Source organism: Pleurodeles waltl, chromosome 6 (genome assembly GCF_031143425.1).
Source record: "Pleurodeles waltl isolate 20211129_DDA chromosome 6, aPleWal1.hap1.20221129, whole genome shotgun sequence".
Taxonomy (NCBI): domain Eukaryota; kingdom Metazoa; phylum Chordata; class Amphibia; order Caudata; family Salamandridae; genus Pleurodeles; species Pleurodeles waltl.
The window spans coordinates 946,235,440-946,256,887 of record NC_090445.1 but is presented as its reverse complement, the minus strand read 5'-3'; the positions used below and the strand labels follow the sequence as shown (position 1 = coordinate 946,256,887).

The 21,448-nt window shown below is 50.3% G+C and overlaps 1 protein-coding gene across 2 annotated transcripts in view; it reads left to right on the top strand.

Moving 5' to 3' along the window:
• Positions 1 to 21,448, top strand: part of CFAP46 (cilia and flagella associated protein 46) — a 1,580,346-nt gene that overhangs the window by 380,604 nt on the left and 1,178,294 nt on the right. For both annotated transcript variants that reach the window (XM_069239769.1, XM_069239768.1), the window contains exon 15: positions 13,984 to 14,104. In XM_069239769.1, coding sequence (XP_069095870.1) covers positions 13,984 to 14,104 — 121 coding nt within the window. The remainder of the gene's footprint in view (positions 1 to 13,983; positions 14,105 to 21,448) is intronic.

Below are 21,448 nucleotides of genomic sequence, written 5' to 3'. Positions count from 1 at the left end.
AGAATGAGTTTGCGTTATACATTGTCCTGTACTGGATAATATGTTACTTGTAGAAACCAAATTGACAGTATCTTGTCCTGTCAGTATTTTTGAGTAATATTTTCATCTAAAATCACACTTATTCTTAACCCCCTTTTGCGTTGGAAGACTGGTTAAGTTCTGTGTTCAGGATACCAAGGCAGTGCAGACACATCCCTTCTTAAAATAAATCACATAGTTAGATTTTTTTCTAACTGTCGCATTCTTTAAAAAAAAATCCTAGCTGCCTTCCAAAGGAGGATACAACGAAATGCTGCTGATTTTTTGCTTGCCCTGTTTTTAGGAGAGGAGGCAAAAGACACATACCACAATCTGACCAATTGCTAAGAAAGCACTCGCTAATATATCCGGCTAAAACTTAGTGTAAACAAATGAGAACCTGCGCAACGCTATTTTTATACATTTTTTAAATGATTGCATATGACTGTGAAGATCATCTCTGCTGGGAGGTGTTGCCACCACACAACTGGTATCAGAAATATTTTGCTTTGATATGCTGGTGAATACAATTTTGTCCTTAACGACCTTTTGTTATATTTATTTTGTGAACGAACAGATCCACCTGCAAATCTTTTTGTGACCCAAGTGTTTGCTTGGTTGCCGTGAATATCCATTGTTTTGTCTACTTCTTCATGATAGGCTTATTTTGCTCGTGATGACCTCTTTGGCCCAGGTTCTCAAAATTTGGCAAAATGAGAAAGCTGGCATCAGCGTTCAAGTCGTCATTCTCCACAGCCATCAACTGAGGCCTAGATCATGTGGTAATAAAGCAATCAGCTTTCTTTCACGGTACGCTGCCCACAGGTTATATGCTATTTCAATATTCCATCCTCTGGAACTTCAGAATTCCAAGCGAGGGAACATGGTGTGTTTTCTTTATGCAGAGCATACAGTACTATTTGTCTGTTATTACAATTGAGTCTTCCACACTTATTTCACACCCTGCCATTAGTGTGAGATAAATGCTTTTCCTATAGGTTACAATCTCTTTACCAAATCTTTTTGATACAGCCCATTAATAAGACAACCTCATTTCCTTTATGATATGATTTTGAATTGGCATTTTTTTCGCTCCCACTGAGTAAAATTGATTAGTTGCTGCTCAAGAAAGGCACAACCTACGGATAAGGCTTGTCAATTTAGCTCGCTTTAGAAGTTCCGATTTAGCAAAGGACAGCTTGAATAAAGCAATCATTACCTAGACATTTCTGATAAAGGAGATTATTTCCGGTAAAAAGTTAGTAAATTCAAAGGTAACATTTTCGATCTGCATAAGTTACATAAAATGTTCTCCATCATAGTTAGTCTTAATTTGCGCCTATGTCCGTCTTTAACAAGAACGATGACAATAATTGGCCTTTTGTAGTTTCTTGATGTTTTTTGAGTTAAAACATATCTTTGGTTCCCTTAAGCTCTGTATAACCATTTTTCTGTCATTTTGTTTATTACACTGTTCTAGATATTTCTAAATTGGTTTGAGAATATTTTTGCGTTATGTTCTTGACTTTAATGTTGATAGGAATCGTTTGACACTATCAAACATTTCTCTGGCGAAAAAGCAGCTGCTTGTGGTACCAGGGGTTGAGCAGAGATCCCCTAGTGAACTGTATTGAAGCCTATCAAGACTGTGGGGGTCATTCCAACCCTGGCGGTCGGTGTAAAAGCGGCGGCCAACCCGCAAACAGGCAGGCGGCCAAAAAAATGGAATTCCGACCCTGGCGGGAACCGCCAACACAGCCCGCCACTTTAACACTCCGACCGCCACGGCGGTACAGACAAGCAGCGCGGCGGTCACCGCCAACAGACAGGCGGCAGACAATGTACCGCCCACCCTATCACAACTCACCAATCCGCCACCTTTTCCGGGGCGGGAGCCCCGCCGATAAAAACACGGCGGAAACAGACTTCGAACTGGAAAACGCTCACCTTCATACACCCCACGAGGAATCTGGACAGCATGGAACCCGAACTACACATCCTACCAGCTATTGTCTACCTGCTCCTCTACCAGGAGCAACGAACGCCGGCGCAGAAGACAACGGTGAGTACTGCACCTACGACACAGGGGAGGGGGGAGGCAAAAACCTTCACACCCACCCCCACCCTCACCCACTACAACACACACACATCAATGCAGAGCAACAAGTCAGAGTGACACCCCCCAAACCTCCCGGAAGAATGCAAAGACAAAATAAAATGATCATTAAAAATGAAGTATATTATAGCATAATTGAAGTTAAGTGAAATATGAAAATATAAATAAAATATATTACATCATGAACAATATATACATAGGTCAAAAGTCCAGCCCATATTGGCTATCATCCATTGTTCGTGGGCCAATGGGCCTAAACACATGGGCAAAGCCCACACACGAGACCCGATTCCATTGGAGAGAACACTGCAGGGGCATCAGATAGTAAAACTACAGGCACCTCAGGGGGAAGGGAAGGGGGGGCACCTCAGCCAGTTCAGTCCACAACGCCAGATCCACGAGGTGCCTCCATGGCCACTGTACCATCCTGGGGAGTGCAAAGCCACAGTCCATCAAGTGGATTACAGACTCCACTGCTTCTGGAGGAGGCATGGTGCCCAGAGTGCTTCGTGAAGCCCTGGCCGACACAGATCCGGCCCTGCCAATGGGCCAGCGGTGCTTGACAGGAAGGGCCCAGCGGAGCGGTGCTTGACAGGAAGGGCCCAGCGGAGCGGTGCTTGACAGGAAGGGCCCAGCGGAGCAGTGCTTGAGATGAAGGGCCCAGCGGAGCGGTGCAGAGATGAAGGGCCCAGCGGAGCAGTGCTTGACAGGAAGGGCCCAGCGGAGCGGTGCTTGAGATGAAGGGCCCAGCGGAGCGGTGCATGAGATGAAGGGCCCAGCGGAGCGGTGCAGAGATGAAGGGCCCAGCGGAGCGGTGCTTGAGATGAAGGGCCCAGCGGAGCGGTGCTTGAGATGAAGGGCCCAGCGGAGCGGTGCTTGAGATGAAGGGCCCAGCGGAGCGGTGCTTGAGATGAAGGGCCCAGCGGAGCGGTGCTTGAGATGAAGGGCCCAGCGGAGCGGTGCTTGAGATGAAGGGCCCAGCGGAGCGGTGCTTGAGATGAAGGGCCCAGCGGAGCGGTGCTTGAGATGAAGGGCCCAGCGGAGCGGTGCTTGAGATGAAGGGCCCAGCGGAGCGGTGCTTGACAGGAAGGGCCCAGCGGAGCGGTGCTTGACAGGAAGGGCCCAGCGGAGCGGTGCTTGACAGGAAGGGCCCAGCGGAGCGGTGCTTGACAGGAAGGGCCCAGCGGAGCGGTGCTTGACAGGAAGCGTCCAGCGGAGCGGTGCTTGACAGGAAGGGCCCAGCGGAGCGGTGCTTGACAGGAAGGGCCCAGCGGAGCGGTGCTTGTCACGGCGGGGCCCTGTTCAGCGGTGCTTGCCACGGCGGGGCCCTGTTCAGCGGTGCTTGCCACGGCGGGGCCCTGTTCAGCGGTGCTTGCCACGGCGGGGCCCTGTTCAGCGGTGCTTGACATGTGTTCCCAGGGAACCAGATCGGGCCAATATTTCCCGCTCAGTCGCCATCCGACCTTTCGCTTGCAGGGCCCTCCTGTGCTGGAGTCCTGGGCCCGTGGGTGTCCTCCTTCACACCCGAAATGGGGCTGGTGGGGCCCTCCTGGGCAGCTCGCCTGCTGCCGGAAATGTCCGCCCTGCTGCCCTTGCCCTCCTTCGCCAATTCTCTGGGGCCCTTGCCTCCCTTTGTGGATGTGCCAGGTGACCGTGCCAGGGTATTGCCTTTGAGGGCTGCCGTCTCTGGCCTCTCGCGCCGGCCCTTCCCTTTTTTAGTTTTTTTCCCAGGGGGTGGGCTGGGCTGGCTGTCCCCTTGCTGCTGGCCGATGTTGCTGCCCTAGAAGCTGGTGGACTCCAATAGCCCTGGACTGTGGTCCTTGTAGGTGCAGGGCTTGTGGTGGCTGAGGTGCTGTTTGGACTCTTACGAGATGGAGGGGGTGGGTCAGGTGATGCAAAGAGGTTAATTTTGGAGAGGAAAAACTTTTTAGGAGCAGTGGGAAGGGTAGGTGCAGTGGGTATGGGAGTGGAGGAAGAGGATGTGGTTGTAGGAGAGTCAAGTGTGCTGTCTTTGGGTGCAGGTGCTTGTGACCGAGGCTGTCGTGAGGTGGATGGCTGTTGGGTGGGTGGCTGCCTGCGTTTGGAAGAGGGGGTGACAGACACACTGGGAGAGGACACAGGGGATGTGTAAAGGGCAGTGGGGGTGGTGACTGCACGTGTGCGGAGTGTTCTGGTGGGTGTGCTGGTGATGGACGTACTGGCTGATGGTGGTGTGCATGCAGGTGTGAGTGGAGACGTCACAGGGAGGGAGGAGGGAGACGAGGAGGAGGGGGACACAGAGGAGGCAGTGGCTGTTGGCATGTCTGCATGTGGATGTTGCTTGTATGATCTGTGGTGCTTATGTCTGGATGAGCTGCCCTTGGGTGTTGATGTGTGTGCAGGCTGGTCTGTAGGTGTGGCTGGGATAGGCAGAGGAACAGGGGAGTGGGACTGGGATGAGGAAATTGGAGGGGGGAGGCATGAGACAGGGACAATGGCTGCCGTCAGTGCTGAGGCCAGAGCGTTGAACGATCGCTGATGGGCAGCCTGACCCGAATGAATGCCCTTCAGGTATGCATTGCTCCGGTGCACCTCCCTTTCTACACCCTGGATGGCATTCAAAAGGGTAGACTGCCCAACAATGAGCGTCCGGAGGAGGTCAATGATCTCCTCACTGAGGGCAGCAGGGGTAACTGGGGCAGGGCCTGAGGTGCCTGGGGCGAAGGAGATGCCCGCCTTCCTGGCCGAGCGGGCATGGGGCGAACGCTGAGGGGCTGCTTGGAGGGCGGAGCTGGTGCGTGGGGTGGCGGCTGTACCTGTTGTAGCGGTGGGCACGGATGTTGCCGCCACCACAAGGGAGCTCCCTTCCGAGGACGTGTCTGTGTCGCTGACGTCTCCACGGGTCCCCGTTGTGGAGCTCCCCTCGCCCTCCGTCTCACTGGTGAACTCGGAGTCGGTTGCATGGCCCTCCGGGGCCATGTGAGATGCAGCTCCCTCGTGCTCCGATGCCACTTCTCCTCCGCCTGATGATGCTAATGCACACATGAACAGGAAGACCACAAATAAGGGGGGGGGGGAGAAATAATGACATGTTGAGTGCATGCATTGGCGACACTGTTGGCGGAGAGGACAGACACAGAAGCCCCCTGCACTACGCCACGCACTCGGTGTACACTACTCAATTATTGTGACTTGGCCTACAAGCCTATGGACGACAACTGCACACATAGGTGACCCAGGGCCATGGATAGCTGTACTTAGCACCCTACAGAGGTGGGGGGCGGGGGCACAGGGCCATGCCTTATGGAGGGGACCAGCCTACAGAAGTCGCCCTGGCCTAGAGATACCCACAGCCCTCCTCCCCCACCCAGACACCTCCACTGTGCGCTAACATAGCAGAATGTGCTGGTACTCACCCCCTTGTGTCTGCTGTGATGTCCTCACGCGCCATCCAAATCGAGGTAGGCCACCGCCAGGATCCGGGACATCAGGGGGGGTCAATTGACGGGAGCCACCCCTCCTACCTTGGGAGGCCATCTCCAGCAGAGCCTCCGCGGTCTTCCTGCTCCCGCGGCGGATGTCCTCCCACCTCTTGCGGCAGTGGGTGCCCCAGTCTGTTGTGGACCCCCAGGGTCCGGACGTCCTTGGCGATGGCACGCCAAATGTCGATCTTCTGATGGGCGCTGACCTATGTGACATGGACAGGGTGGGGGAAAAAATATCATCATTTTCTGCATGGTCGATGTAAGTGGCCCCCCCTCCCCAACTTTGCCATATGGCACATGCTCTCATCTGTCGTGCGATGCATGCCTCATTCGCTCCCCTCCCCACCATCTTTCATCCACCCGACTCAACACAGGCATTGCCCACAAAGCATGGTCCCAGTGTACTTACCTGTTGGTCTGGAGGACCGTTGAGTAGCGCTTACTGGGGGAGGACCCCATCAACAAGTTTCTCCAATTCCTCAGATGTGAAGGCAGGGGCCCTTTCCCCAGTCGCAGCAGCCATTGTATCTTCCAGACCGAGGTCACAGCAGCACTTGCAGTATAGGTCCTCTCCTGTGGATGATCAGGTCTCGAGTGATTAAGCAGATAGAAGATGGCGGTCACGCCCGCGGCGGTGCGTACCGCGACCGCCGGCGCATATCGTCATTGGCTCCTGAGACCCATAGGGTTCAATGTTAACCAATGCTGCTTTGCGCCGCGGTCTTTGACCGCCTACCGCCACGGTGTGCCACGCCAGCGCATTGACCTCACATCCCATTGTCACACTTCACAGGTCAGGCAGCCGCCATTTCAAGGGCCCACATGGCTTAATTTCTACTGCGTCACACAGGCCTAGGCCTTGCATTGCCACTCATACAAGCCATTCAATGCATAGCGAATCGTGTTCTGTGCAAGCTGTGGTTACGTACCTGTGGGTTGCTTGACTCTGTGCTCCATGTTGTCCCTCCTAGGAACCGTCCGCTGGGACTTGCGAGGAGATGGAGGAATGTTCCTGTGTACAGACCGCTGGTGGACCTGTCGACAATGGAAGAAAGACATGTCATACTGACATACAGACTTGACCGAGCCACTATACAGGAACTGTGTGCCCACCTGGAGCCAGACCTGATGTCCCCCATTCGCCAACCCACAGGGATTCCCCCTCTGGTGCAGGTTCTGTCAGTGCTCCATTTTTTGGCAAGTGGATCATTCCAAACAACAGTGGCCATATCATCAGGGATGTCTCAGCCTATGTTTTCTAAGGTTTTGTCCAGAGTGTTGTCTGCCCTGATGAAATACATGCGGAGATACATTGTTTTCCCTGAGGTGGGCGATTTGGCTACAGTGAAGGGTGATTTCTATGCCCTTGGCCATATCCCCAACATCATTGGTGCCATTGATGGGACCCATGTGGCTTTGGTTCCCCCCAGTGGAAGTGAGCAGGTGTACAGGAACAGAAAAAGTTATCATTCGATGAATGTCCAGGTGGTCTGTTTGGCTGACCAGTACATCTCCCATGTAAATGCAAAGTTCCCTGGGTCAGTGCATGACGCGTACATCATGCGAAATAGCAGCATCCCTTACGTGATGGAACAGCTACAGAGACACCGTTTGTGGCTAATTGGTGACTCTGGTTACCCCAACCTGTCGTGGCTACTGACCCCAGTGAGGAATCCCAGGACAAGGGCAGAGGAACGGTACAATGAGGCCCATGGGCGTACTAGGAGGGTGATCGAGCGGACCTTCGGCCTCCTGAAGGCCAGGTTTAGGTGCCTGCATATGACAGGTGGATCCCTAATGTACTCACCAAAGAAGGTGTGCCATATCATCGTGGCCTGCTGTATGCTTCACAACCTGGCTTTGCGACGCCAGGTGCCTTTCCTGCAGGAGTATGGTCCAGAGGGTGGTGTTGTAGCAGCTGTGGAGCCTGTGGAGAGTGAAGAGGAGGAAGACAACGGGGACGACACAGAAAACAGGGACACAGTGATACAACAGTATTTTCAGTAGCACACAGGTACGAATCAACCCCGCCATTTTACATTTACTTAAAGTCTCCTGCCTCTCTACTGTCTGTGTTTCCCCCCAGTTCCTGTTAACTGAGTTGTGACTTTCCCTTCCGTTTTCAGAGCTGTGGGCCCCACTGCGTGACCTCTGCTTTGTTTGCCCGTGGACTACAGCTGTGTGACAGTGGTATGTTGTCATCACAATGTAACTGAACATTTTGGCACCGTTATGTCTAATACATTTGTTCAAAATACAAGCAGACTCCAGATTTTTAAAGTGCAATAAGTGATTTTATTAAAGTGCTAAATTTAGGGACATGATTGTAAAACGGTGATGGGTGATGGTGGAGTAATGTCCATGGCAGAGTCCAGTTTTCAGTCTCACAGGTGCATTGTCCATATGCCTGTGGAAGGATGGAGCAGGGGCAGTTTAAGTTTGGACAGGGTGACAATGTGGGACAGTGGGATGACATCAGGGGGTATCGTTTGCTGGCAGGGGTCTTGGCATCCTACTCTGTCTTCTTGTGAGATCTCAGGTACCGCTTGCGGGGTGGTTCTTCTTCTGCAGGAGGTGGGGTTCTGGTGGCCTGTCGTTGTGTGGGGGCCTCCTGTCCACTAGTGCCGGCGGAGGTGGTAGGCTGTTCCTGGTCCATGCTAGTGACAGGGGCCCTTTGTGGTGCCACATGGTCCCGCAATGTGGTGACTATCTGGTTAAGGGCCACGACGATGGTCCCCATTGCGGAACTAATGTTGCTCAGTTCCTCTCTGAACCCCATGTACTGTTCCTCCTGCAGTACCTGGATCTCCTGGAACCTGGCCAGTACCATAGCCATCATCTCCTGGGAGCGGTGGTATGCTCCCATGATGGAGGAGAGGGCCTCTTGGAGAGTCGGTTCCCTGGGCCTGTCCCCCCCGTCGCACAGCAGCCCTCCCAGTTCCCCTGTTTCCCTGGGCCTCTGTCCCCTGGACCGTGTGCCCACTACCACTGCCCCCAGGTCCCTGTTGTTGTTGGGGTGGTGGGTCAACCTGGGTGCCCTGTAGTGGTGGACACGCCGCTGATTGATGAGTCCTGGAGACAGAGGAATGGGCCCGCTGGGTGAGAGCTGTGCTGGTGTTCCCAGAGGGGGTTAGGTCTGCTGTAGCCTGTGGCTGTCTGTGGGGAACCGACTGTCCCGAAGTCCCCGATGGGCCGGGCTGGTCATCTGGGTCCAGGGAGACAGAGCTGCTGTCATCAATGGGGGCCTCTTCTGGGGGTGGGATGGACATCTCTGGACTCTCCTGGGCGGTGTGGTGGCGTTCGGGTCCTGCAGGGGTATAAGAGTATGGTTATTGCTTCTGTGTGTGCCATTTCGTGTAATGGGTGGGTGGCCGTGTACCCCAGTGCTGGCATTCCCTTGTTGGGGGCTTTTGTGATGGTGGCTTGTGGGGGAGATGGGTATGTGCAGTGGGCATGCTTTGGTGATGGGTGTCCATGCTTTGGGGAGGCATGCAGGGCTAGGTTTTGGGATGGGTGGGTTGTGATGGTGAGCCATTTGCAAGGAGTTGGTGTGATGGGGTGGGGGTGAGGGTGGGGGTATGATTTGGCATGCAGGTGGGGTGGGGGGAATGAAGTAGTGAAGCTTTGACTTACCAGAGTCCATTCCTCCACCTACTCCTGCGAGGCCATCAGGATGCAGGATGTGCAAGACTTCCTCCTCCCATGCTGTGAATTCTGGGGGAGTAGGTGGGGGTCCGCCGCCAGTCCGCTGTACCGCGATGTTGTGCCTTGATACAATGGAACACACCTTCCACCGTAGGTCGTTCCACCGCTTCCTGATGTCGTCCCGATTTCGTAGATGCTGTCCCACAGCGTTGACCCTGTCCACTATTCTGCTCCATAGCTCCATCTTCCTGGCAATGGTGGTGTGCTGCACCTGTGCCCCGAAGAGCTGGGGCTCTACCCGAACTATTTCCTCCACCATGACCCTGAGTTCTGCGTCAGAGAACCTGGGGTGTCTTTGGGGTGCCATGGGGTGGTGTGGATGGGGTGAGGGGTGGTGTATGTGTTGTAGAGTGTGGTGAGTGTGGTGGTGTATGGAGTTTTGAGCGTGGAAATTGTGTGGGTGATGTTGCGATTTGCCTCTGTGTGATGGTCTACTCTATGCTGTGCTGTCTCTCTCTGTCCTTCAGTCGCAATTTTGGTCGTAAGGGTTTGTGGGTGATGTGGGTGTGTGTTTTATATTTAATTGGGTGTGTGTGAGTGGTGTGTGTATGTGTCTCAGGTGTGTGTATTTTGAATTGTCCAATGTGGTAGTGTTTTGTAAAGGTGTGTGTATTTTGTACCGCCAATGGAATACCGCGGTTGAAAGACCGCTGCGGGGATTTGTGGGTCTGAATGGCATGGGCGTATTTCTGTTGGCGTGACGGTGGAGGTTTGGTCATCGCCAGTTTTTCGCAGGCCGTTGCTGTGGCGGACTTTTGTTGATGTCGGGTTTTTGGCGGTTTGCCAGTTGCGGGTCAGAATGACCGTGGCGGTTTACCGCGACCGCGGCGGTGTTATGGCAGTCTTCTGACCGGCGGTAAGCGCCTTTTACCGCCTATGTCAGAATGACCCCCTGTGTCTTATTAGGTTGGTATAATGCCTCCTCTCAAATTAATATTCGGTTTTCTCACACTATGCCTATACAGTTGTGCCAGCAGTGTTCTTATGCTTAAATAATCTCTTAACTAGTCTTCAGAAATTGTTTATCTTGCCTTCAGAAAGCCACTCATAACTTTTTACCATAGATCAAAACAATAACAAAGGTGATTTCCATTGTTCATGTCCCTTTCAATATTATCGTTTTCATTTACTGCAGCGTTCATTTTCGCTAGCAGACCTAACGTTTCCATGTCCCCAGCCCTTACAATACACATACCTCACTTATTTTTCCCCTTCTTTTGCACATTCTACTGAAAAGTCTTGAAACAATGCAATTTGGAACAAGGGAGACATAAACTGATCCAGGCTTAACATATTATGCCTTATGGATATTGTCCGATATGTCTCCTAGTGAACTGTTATTATTACCTTGCTTCACCTTCAGTGCCAATGTTAGAAACTGCACTGGTAGTTATTGTCCTTCTATACATCAAACTGGTTCCTTCTTGAGACATTGCTATATTCTTGGCAATGTCAAATGCCTTATGGATGGTTAGGTTTCTCGCACTTTCTTATCTCATAATTGGTCTTTCATAAACTCTAAAATAGAACTTATAAATTCACAGTTAAACTCAAGTACATTCAGTGCTATTTATTCATTAGGATCTTATACTGTTGTGAAAAAAGATTTCTCTGCTGCTGAAGTTGCTTTACCTCTGGAATGATTTTGTCCCCTCACAACCAGGGGAGTATTGGATGTTGGTCAAGTATTTCTGACAACCGAACTTTCTGACGCTCTGCTGGAAGAAACCAGGCACATCGTCCACCTTTAAATATGGCATGTGATCTGCATAATTGATGGACAGGCATCTGCTTTTTGGAAGATGCCCTTCACCCTTTACTCTTTAAATGACCGCCTTACTATTTTTTAATGTGGTTCTCAGATTTCTCTAGCAAAGCTGGATGCACTAGCCATTGAAGGCTCCATCTGAATGCTTTTTGTGGCATTCGATCAGTAGACTACAATGTGCTGTATTCCAGTCTCCCTAAAGAAAAAGAAAAAAAAAAAGTCCAACTTTTTTAAAGATACTTGGAAAAGTCATTACTAGTCTGTCCTTGTGTTCCCAGATTTCCTAGGGAGGTTCCAGGTTTCACTGCAGTCCAGGATGCCACAGAATGCAATGCAGGCCACTGTTGGCGTACATGCTGGTTTTTACACACAGAATGGAGACTATCTTCAGCTTTTTGTGTCTCTAAGGCCATATAGAGGAGCAGCCAATTGATATTGGGAAAACATTTCCAGTCCTGGAGTCAAGTGAAGAGTAGTAGACACTCCTGGCTTCTTTATAGAAAGGGGAATTTTGCATTGTGGGATCATCATGGAAAGTCATAAACATTGAGTATTCCGGCCTCTTTGTGGGGGCCTGGAACACTTCATTTCTGTAGTTCATAAGGCATTTCACTATGAATCCTCAAGTGTGCTGCAATAAAGGAGAAAGCCCATGAAGTTAAAAAACAGCATGATGGGCACAATGCATAGAAACGTGAAAAAATATACAATCCCTTTTAGGAACCAGGAGCTACTCAATGTCAGGCTGCCTTGTACAGATTGTTGGCTCACCGAATTACTCTAATCTGTGACAGGAAGACAGTGTCAACAGCCTCAAAAGTCTTCTAGCGCCAACTATTCTCTTTGCTTATTTGCCCCAGCCACCCATGACATCAGTCATTTCAAGGGTGACTGTGTGTCCAACAACAGTGTGAAGTAACCCACTTTCTCGCCAACACTCTAATCTGTGATTTTTTTTTTTTTTTACCTCATATTCCAATTTTTTAAAGTAATTCAATCTCTTACGTGTTTTTTTGTTCTGCCTTCAAGAACAGAACAGGTGACTTCTGCAGCTCCACTGGAGCCCCGAGTCCTGTGCCCCAGCATCCTCCAGTGTAGGGGGCTCACCCATGAGGGTACCAGGACCACGTTTGACACTCTGCTGACTCTTCCTACTACCCAGGAAGGCCAGAGCTGGAAGGGATACTGGACAGAGCCATTGGGTTCACTACCCATTGAGAGTAACTGGACAGATTGCTTGGTTCTACCTGCAATCTTATAAATATTTGAAATTGTGTGCATTTTATTTGGTTGTGTGTATTAAAGACACAGCATTGACAGGACAATACTTTATTGGGGTGTTATGCTGGGGGCCCTGAAAGTGGGACCTTGGACTTGTGTGGATTATTCCTGTTGTGAAAGCCCTTTGGAGGGGCACTACGGACTCTTGTTGAACACACAGTCACCCTACAAGTGTCAGAGGGACCAAATGGATAGTGTCTGAAACCACAACCTTTCTCCACCACTGTAAGGTTGCCCAGGGCCTTTTATGGCTAACTGTTTCAATGTTGCTTTTAATTTGCATCCTGGGACTTGCAGTCGTTTTTTGTCATTCTAAAACAAGACTTCACGTTCCAGCGTTCCGCCAGTGGCATGGGCATTGCAGGGGCCCCCAGGGGCCCCACGACACCCGTTCCCGCCAGCCTCTTCCTGGCGGTGTAAACCGCCAGGAACAGGCTGGCGGGAAGGGGGTCGGAATCCCCATGGCGGCGCTGCTTGCAGCGCCGCCATGGAGGATTCCTTTGGCCAGGGGAAAACCGCCGGGAAACCGCCGGTTCCCCTTTTCTGACCGCGGCTTTACCGCCGCGGTCAGAATTGGCCAGGAAGCACCGCCAGCCTGTTGGCGGTGCTTCCACGGTCCCCGGCCCTGGCGGTCATGGACCGCCAGGGTCGGAATGACCCTCTTAATATCACTTTTCAGTGATATCTCAACATTTACTTATCGCATCTTTGATCGTTTTGACCTGCATTTATCCAGATAAATATTATATTTTTCTCAGCACTATGTGGTGTATTTTTGTGGTGCTATATTGTGTTATTGTATGATTTATTGCACAAATACTTTACACATTGCCTTCTAAATTAAGCCTGACTGCTCAGTGCCAAGCTACCAGAGGGTGGTCACAGGATCATTTGGATTGTGTGTGACTTACCCTGACTAGAGTGAGAGTCCTTGCTTGGACGGGGGTGGGGGCGGTATCCTTACTGCTAACCAAAGACCCCATTTCTAACACCGGCAGTAACTAATAAGCGCTGGATTAACAACTTCAGAGTAGTATGCTATTTGCCATAAAAGAACTTCAACATCTCGTCAGGGGTAGTAGGCAAGACACAAGTAACTTCTAGGTATTTGTTTGGTCCTGTAGAAGCCCTACTTGATGTGTTGTGGATGTTTTAAAAATGCTAGAAGAAAAGGCAAAACTAAAATAGCGTGATCCTGATTTACAGCTAAGGGGAACATATTTTCCTGTGTGTATGATTTTGAAGTATTATGTCAAAGTATGGGAAATTAGCAGAATAAGCATGAGAGTTTATGGCCATATTGCCAAAGTTAAAGTGTGGCGCTAAATTACACTTGAACTTAATGCCCCCCGCCATTCTTATTGCACTCTTTTTTTTAAACATGTCTAAGTTAAACGTGATAGAACCCGATTGATTAGAGTCTGACTTGCGTAGTATTTATGATCTTCCCATTTGAAAGTGAATGTGACAACATACATGCTAGTTACTTTTCATGTGTTTTCTTTGATGTTCTCTCTGCAGCTAGTTTTGGTACTTAGACATAGCAATAGAAAAGAAAAATATTCCATAGAAAAATATTACTGCAATATTTTTTTTATCTATGCAGCTTTCTTATATATTGTGTGTTTCAGGCCAAAAAAGGGAGCCCGAAAGACGGTGTGCGGAAAAATAGATCGTTGCTAGTGAATGCGGGGCTCGCTCTTGCTCCCAACGAGTTTCAGATGGTTCTTGATAGCGAAAACGAAGCTAAGGGTAATGTATATAAACCATTTTTAAACATTCCAAAATGAACATAGAAAACCTACTGCTGTTTTGGTGATGCTTGAGTCATCAACCATGGTGCTGCTTTTGTTTGTGCGGGCAGGCTATATTGGTCGAAGTTAATCTGGGCCTCATCAGTAGTGAGGAAATTAAAGGATGCCTTACTAAGGCGTACACACATTACTGCATACCGTGCTCCAAGATCCAATGAAAAGCTACATCGGAAAGCCATAGTAGGGGCTCGTATAGTAAACATTATTTAATGTTTTAAGTTTTCTAGTGGCAATTGTGCTTGTGAAATAGTCTAGTATTATGAAAATAACAGCATTTCTTTTTTTTTTTTTTTAAACATATTAGTGTGAACATAGGTAAGGGGTTCCCTTTTATTTGCATTTGTCTATGAATTAGCAGCATCCCAAGCAATCCTCCTGAATTGTCACCTTACACGGATTCTGGCAGAGGGGCACTTTAGGTTAATAATTTAAGAGGTTTTCTAGTTATGGATGGGATTAGCGATCATGGGTTTCTGATGGATACAACTACCTGTGGATTCCTCACCTAATGAATACTCCCATGGCGCCAGCATTCGACGGAAATCTTCTTCCTAGCTTCTGCACGTCGACGAGGACGTCACATTTGCTCACGCGACGGCGTCTGATGTCATACAGCCAATAAGAGGTCCTCGCTGACGTGCCGACGTCAGTTCCCTTTTTACCGTGCGTTCGAAACGGTTATCTTCGAGGGAGCTACTGTTGCTTTCGAAGTTACAGTGTGTTTTTCGCCATCGTGTTTTTTCTCTGAGGTTACTATGTCTCAGAGGAAGTCTGGTTTCAAGCCCTGTCGGAGTGTGGGGGCAAGATGTCCGTTACTGACCCACATTCGGACTGCTTATGGTGTTCAAGCTCCGACCACGACGTCGCAACATGTGATTCATGTCAACACATGAATCCCAAAGCCCTAAAAGAGCGAGAAGCCAAGCTCTTCATGGCGAAGTCAAAAAGGAAGGAGAAGAAACATCATAGGAAGTCCTCCTCGCCGAGGTTTCATCGGCGTCATCGAGACTCCCGGCGCCGTAGGGATTCACGGCGCCATTCCAGCAAGGAGAGGTCTCGATCCAGGTCACCTTCGGCTCGGCGTCGAAAGACTTGGGAGGTTAGTCCCACAGTCACTCCACATCCATCGACGCCGTTGCCTTCTCCGGCTTCGCCGACTTCACCTGGGCAGACATCTTCAGTGATTGAAGTGACGCAGCCTCAGGTGTTCTCTCCGGCGTCGCAGACGTCGAGGCTGGCGTCGGGGTCGCCTTCGATCCAGGCACCCCAGTATCCGGCTTTTCCTGCCCCTGGAGCCGATAATTCCGCGTTTCTGAATGCGAGGTTTACCATCTTCCAGCAGATGGCTCCAGGCGGTGCTCCGACCGGTCTTCGGGGCCGTTGGCTTTCACCTTGGGTGCTCCGGCGCCGCTACGGCCAGCACCCTTCATGCCCTTTCTCCCCTTGGGGAATGTGGGCTCGGCGCCGGTGTCGGCTCCGGTGTCCGCTCCGGTGGCTCCAGAGGTTTTGGCCCCGGAGGTTTCCATCCCGTCGACTTTGGGGTTTCGGCCAGTGACCCCGACAGGACCATCTGAGACTCCGAGACGAACCTCTCTTCATCCGGCTCCGAGCTCGGCGTCAAAGCTTCTTGTGGCGCCGGACATGGCATCGGATGGATCCGGCGATCGGCGTCGTTCCTCGAATTCGGCAGATGCCATGTCGACGCCGCGTATTGAAGAGAGGCTACATTCTAGGAGACGTGCTCTCCGTCTCTTGGAGGAACAGGAATACCAACGGGTCTTGGAGGAAGGAGAAATTGAGGATTCTGGCGAGGGTCTTCATGGACTGGATACAGCTAGTGGGCTGGATACTTCTCCTGAGTGGGACTTGTCATCTCCAGGGGAGTATACTGAGGAGGCAGCCACTTTTCACGCTGTAGTAAGAAAGGCAGCTAACTTCCTCGAACTGCCTTTGCCGGTAGCGGAGGCGAAACAGAATTTATTAACTGAGGTCCTACATCCGGCCTCTACTGCAGCAGAGCCTCTTTTACCATTCAACGAGGCTTTGCTTGATCCGGTATTGGAGGTTTGGAAGAAGCCGGTATCTTCCTCAGCGGTTCATAGGGCTATGGCCAGGAGGTATCGGGCTGCACCATCTGACCATGGCTTTCTGTCCAGACACCCTACACCGGAGAGCTTGGTGGTCCAGGCTTCCTGTTCTTCTAGATCTGCGCCTGGATCTTTTCCGACGGTGCCGGGGGACAGAGACTCCAAGAAGTTGGACTCCCAATCCAAGAAAATATTTTCGTCCTGTAGCATGGCGTTGAAGTCCACCAACGCTACATGTATCTTGGGGAGGTACATCTATGCTCTTATGGACGAAATAACATCATCGCATACGGAGCTTCCCCAAGGGCTCTTGAATATCGTCTCGGATGCCCAGGCTGCTGCAACCCAGGTTATCCAATCTGGGTTGGACACAACTGACTCAGTGGCTAGAGCGATGGGCACGGCTGTGGTTGCGAGGAGACAGGCTTGGCTTCGAAACTCAGGGTTCTCTTCGGACGTGCAGTCTACCCTGTTGGACCTCCCGTTTGATGGGGACAAACTTTTTGGGGCGAAAGCGGATTCGGCCTTGGAAAGGTTTAAAGAAAGCAGGGCCACAGCCAAGTCTTTAGGACTGCAAGCCGCTTCTTCTGCCTCATCCAGATTTTTTAGGAGGTTTCGTGGATTTGGACGTGGCTCTTCCTCCTCTTCCTTTCGGGGGAGATTCCAGCAACCTGCCTCTTCTCTCACCTTTAGATCAATTAGAGGGAGGGGTAGGGTCCGCACTAGGGGAGCCTCTCAGCAGCACTCTGCCTCTTCCTCATGGAGGGGTGCAGCAGGGGAAGCAGCCTTAGGCTTCCACTAATTCCCACTCACTCCTCTCCTTAGGGGGAAGGTTACTGCATTTTCTTCACAAGTGGGAAGCTATTACATCAGACACTTGGGTTATCAGCATTGTGGGAAAAGGCTACACCCTTCCCTTTCGGGAGTTTCCGCCCCGCCCATCTTATTGTTCAAAAGAACACCTCCTTTTGTTAAAACAGGAGGTTCAAGTCCTCCTTTCAAAGGGCGCAGTGGAGTTGGTTCCAGAGCAGGAAAGGGGTCAAGGTTGTTACTCAAGGTACTTCCTGATTCCCAAGAAGGATGGTCGATTGCGACCAATCCTGGACCTGAGGATTTTGAATTGGTTCCTCAAACAGGAAAAGTTCAAGATGCTGACCCTAGCTCAGGTGCTTTTGGCGTTGAACAAGGGAGATTGGATGGTGTCTGTCGACTTGCAGGATGCTTATTTTCACATCCCGATTCTCAAGTCGCACAGGAAGTATCTCCGGTTTGTGGTGGGGTCGCAGCACTATCAGTTTGCGGTCCTCCAGTTTGGTCTTACTTCAGCACCTCGAGTCTTCACGAAGGTGATGTTGGTGGTTGCAGCAGAGCTCAGAAGGAAGGGGATAGCAGTATTCCCTTACCTGGACGACTGGTTGATCAAAGCCGAGTCCCCGGAGCTTGTGTTGCATCATCTGCAGTCGGCAAACCAGTTGTTGTTCGATCTGGGCTTTTCGGTGAACGTGCCCAAATCTCACCTAGAGCTCTCTCAATGCCTCCTGTTCATAGGGGCAGTATTGGATACAACATTGGATCGAGCCTTTCCTCCGCCTCAGCGGATTCAAGATATTCAGGAGTTGGTTCCAATGTTTCGAAGTGGAGCGATCGTTCCACTCCTCAAGGTCCTTCGTCTGCTCGGTCTGTTTGCCTCTTGCATACTGTTGGTCACGCATGCTCGCTGACACATGAGGGCTCTTCAGTGGTGCCTCCGAAGGCAATGGTCTCAACACAAAGGAGATCTCGAAGGTTCTGTCAAGATCTCCAGAGATGCTGCTACGGATTTGAAGTGGTGGATTGCGGGCGACAATCTTTCACAAGGAAGGCTGTTCACGCAGTCGCCACCAGTGACCACGGTCATAACGGATGCTTCCACTCTAGGGTGGGGAGCTCATCTGGGGGATCTGGAGATCAAAGGGCTTTGGTCTCCAGAGGAACAGATTTTTCATATCAATCTGTTGGAGTTGCGGGCTGTACGTCTGGCTCTCAAGGCCTGCTTCCCATCCCTTCGCGGTCAGTCGGTTCAGGTCCTGACGGACAATACTACCGCGATGTGGTATATAAACAAACAGGGAGGAGTGAGGTCGTTCCTTCTCTGCAGAGAAGCTCTTCGGCTATGGTCCTGGGCGAAGCACCATCGGATTTGCTTGGTAGCAAATCATCTGGCCGGAGCCTTTAATGTACGTGCGGACAGTCTCAGTCGCCACTTCTCGGCCGACCACGAGTGGCGTCTCCATCCAGATCAAGTCCGTCTAATCTTCCAGTTGTGGGGGTTTCCTCGGATAGATCTGTTTGCCACCCGGGAGAACTCGCACTGCCCGTTATTCTGCAGCCTCCAGTATCCAGTGCAAGGAGCGTTGGGGGACACGTTTCAGAGGACCTGGTGCGACCAGTTGCTTTACGCGTTTCCCCCCATACCCTTGATTCCTCGAGTATTGAGGAAAATTCGCCAGGACCGGGCCCAAGTAATCTTAATAGCTCCGGATTGGCCAAGGAGGGTGTGGTATTCCGACCTTCTCCAACTCTCACTGTGCCCTCCGCTCCGTCTCCCTCTCAGGGCAGACCTCCTCTCGCAATCGCAGGGGCAGGTTTTACACCCCAACCTCCAGAGTCTGCACCTACATGCCTGGAGATTGAACGGGGCAACCTGAGTTCCTTCTCTCTCCCGCCTGATGTAGTGGATGTTATCTTAGCGGCCAGGCGACACTCCACTAAAACTATCTACGCTAATAGGTGGTCTAAATTTGTGGCATGGTGTGGAGAGAGACAGATTGATCCCTTACGTGCTCATTTGTCAGATGTTTTATCTTTTGCTTTGTCTTTAGCGCAGAAAGGTTGTGCAGTGGCTACTATTAAAGGTTACTTGTCTGCCCTGTCAGCATTCATTTGTCTTCCAGACCAACCTTCGTTATTTAAATCTCCTATAGTACTTAGATTCTTGAAGGGCCTTATGAATAAATACCCTCCAAAACCTTTCGTTATGCCTCAATGGGATTTATCCTCGGTCCTGACTTTCCTTATGGGGTCCCCTTTTGAGCCTATGCATTCTTGCCCATTAAGGTTATTAGTTATTAAAACAGTTTTCCTGGTGGCCATAACATCTGCAAGGAGAGTGAGTGAGTTGCAGGCTTTATCGGTAAAACCCCCTTATACAACTTTTTATGGGGATAAGGTGGTGTTGAGGACCAAGGCTGCTTTCCTTCCGAAGGTTGTTTCACCCTTCCATTTGGCTCAAACAATTACTCTGTCCACGTTCTATCCTCCGCCTCATCCTTCAAAGGAAGAAGAGAGACTTCATCGCTTGGACCCAAAGAGGGCATTAAGCTTCTTCATAGACAGAACGAAGGATTTCAGGCTGGATGATCAGCTTTTCATCGGATACGTGGGCAAGAGGAGAGGAAAGGCAGTCCACAAGAGAACACTCTCCAGGTGGGTTGTTCTTTGCATTAAAATTTGTTACTCTTTAGCAAAGAAGGATCCTCCTGATGGTATTAGAGCCCATTCCACCAGGGCTAAGTCGGCCACTTCGGCCTTGGCTAGGGGTGTTCCTGTGGTCGACATCTGCAAGGCCGCAACTTGGTCGTCCCTTCACACTTTTGCGAAGCATTACTGCTTGGACTCTGAGGTCAGAAGGGACGGCCATTTTGCACGGTCAGTGCTGCAGGATTTCTTGGTTTGACCATACAGGCACCCACCACCGGGTGTGGTACTGCTTTGGGACTCTATTCATTAGGTGAGGAATGCACAGGTAGTTGTATCCATCAGAAGAACGAGTTACTTACTTTCGGTAACGACTTTTCTGGTGGATACATTAGCTACCTGTGGATTCCTCACGGTCCCACCCGCCTCCCCGTTGCCTTTTTGGTCTTACCAAGTAATCCTTGAGTGTGCTCCTCTTGGTTTTGAGGACGGGTGTAGATTATGTATATATGGATATTTGTATATATATATATTTATTTGTCTATATACATATTTAGTGTATATATGTATTGTTTAAAAAAAAAAAAAAAAGGTTTTATTAAATCTATAGCCATTTTCTTGCAATGATGTGTAGTTTGCGATGTTATGAAATGTTGCCTTTATTTTTCATTACATGGAATTATTGTTCTCAGGCACATAAAAAATGTTGGTACTGACGTCGGCACGTCGGCGAGGACCTCTTATTGCCTGTATGACGTCAGACGGCGTCGCGTGGGCAAATGTGACGTCCTCGTCGACGTGCAGAAGCTAGGAAGAAGATTTCCGTTGAATGCTGGCGCCATGGGAGTATTCATTAGGTGAGGAATCCACAGGTAGCTAATGTATCCACCAGAAAAGTCGTTACCGAAGGTAAGTAACTCGTTCTTCAGGGCCATGGGGCTAGAACTAACCCATAGATAAAGAATATACTTTTGATCTCTGCTATCTTACAAGCAACGTGTCACACCAAACCTTGCTGTGCTTATAGATTCACGGATATTAAAAGAAGTAAAACACCAGCACTTCAATTTATTCTGCCATATCCTTGCCTAATACACAGACAGTTATTAGGTTAAGTAAATTTACTTTTGTTTTTTATTGAACATTATGTACGCTCAAGGGCATTTTTTGGTGCCCAAAACATGACCCAGCTGGTGCAAAGCCAACCTTACCAGGCCTAATAGTAGATATTAAAATATGTTTTCAGGAGTATCTAATGCGCTGATTGTTTTGCAGAGAACACAGGGATTAGCGATTCCATAAAAGTGGCCTCAATACCATAAAGTTCTGGGTACTATTGCATTAATGTCTGAAACGATAAAAGCTAAATAGACCCTGATGAGCAAAGTATACAAATCTCAGACAAAAGTATATCTGTATCTTGTTCTTAACTTGGAATTGCTCCTAGCCCATAAGATGGACAAGACACAAAGGGGGTCATTCTGACCCTGGCGGTCACCGACCGCCAGGGCCAACGACCGCGGAAGCACCGCCAACAGGCTGGCGGTGCTTCCATGGGCATTCTGACCGCGGCGGTACAGCCGCGGTCAGAAACGGGAAACCGGCGGTGTCCCGCCGGTTTCCCGCTGCCCCAGGGAATCCTCCACGGCGGCGCTGCTTGCAGCGCCGCCATGGGGATTCCGACCCCCTTACCGCCATGCTGTTCCTGGCGGTTTTCACTGCCGGGAACAGGATGGCGG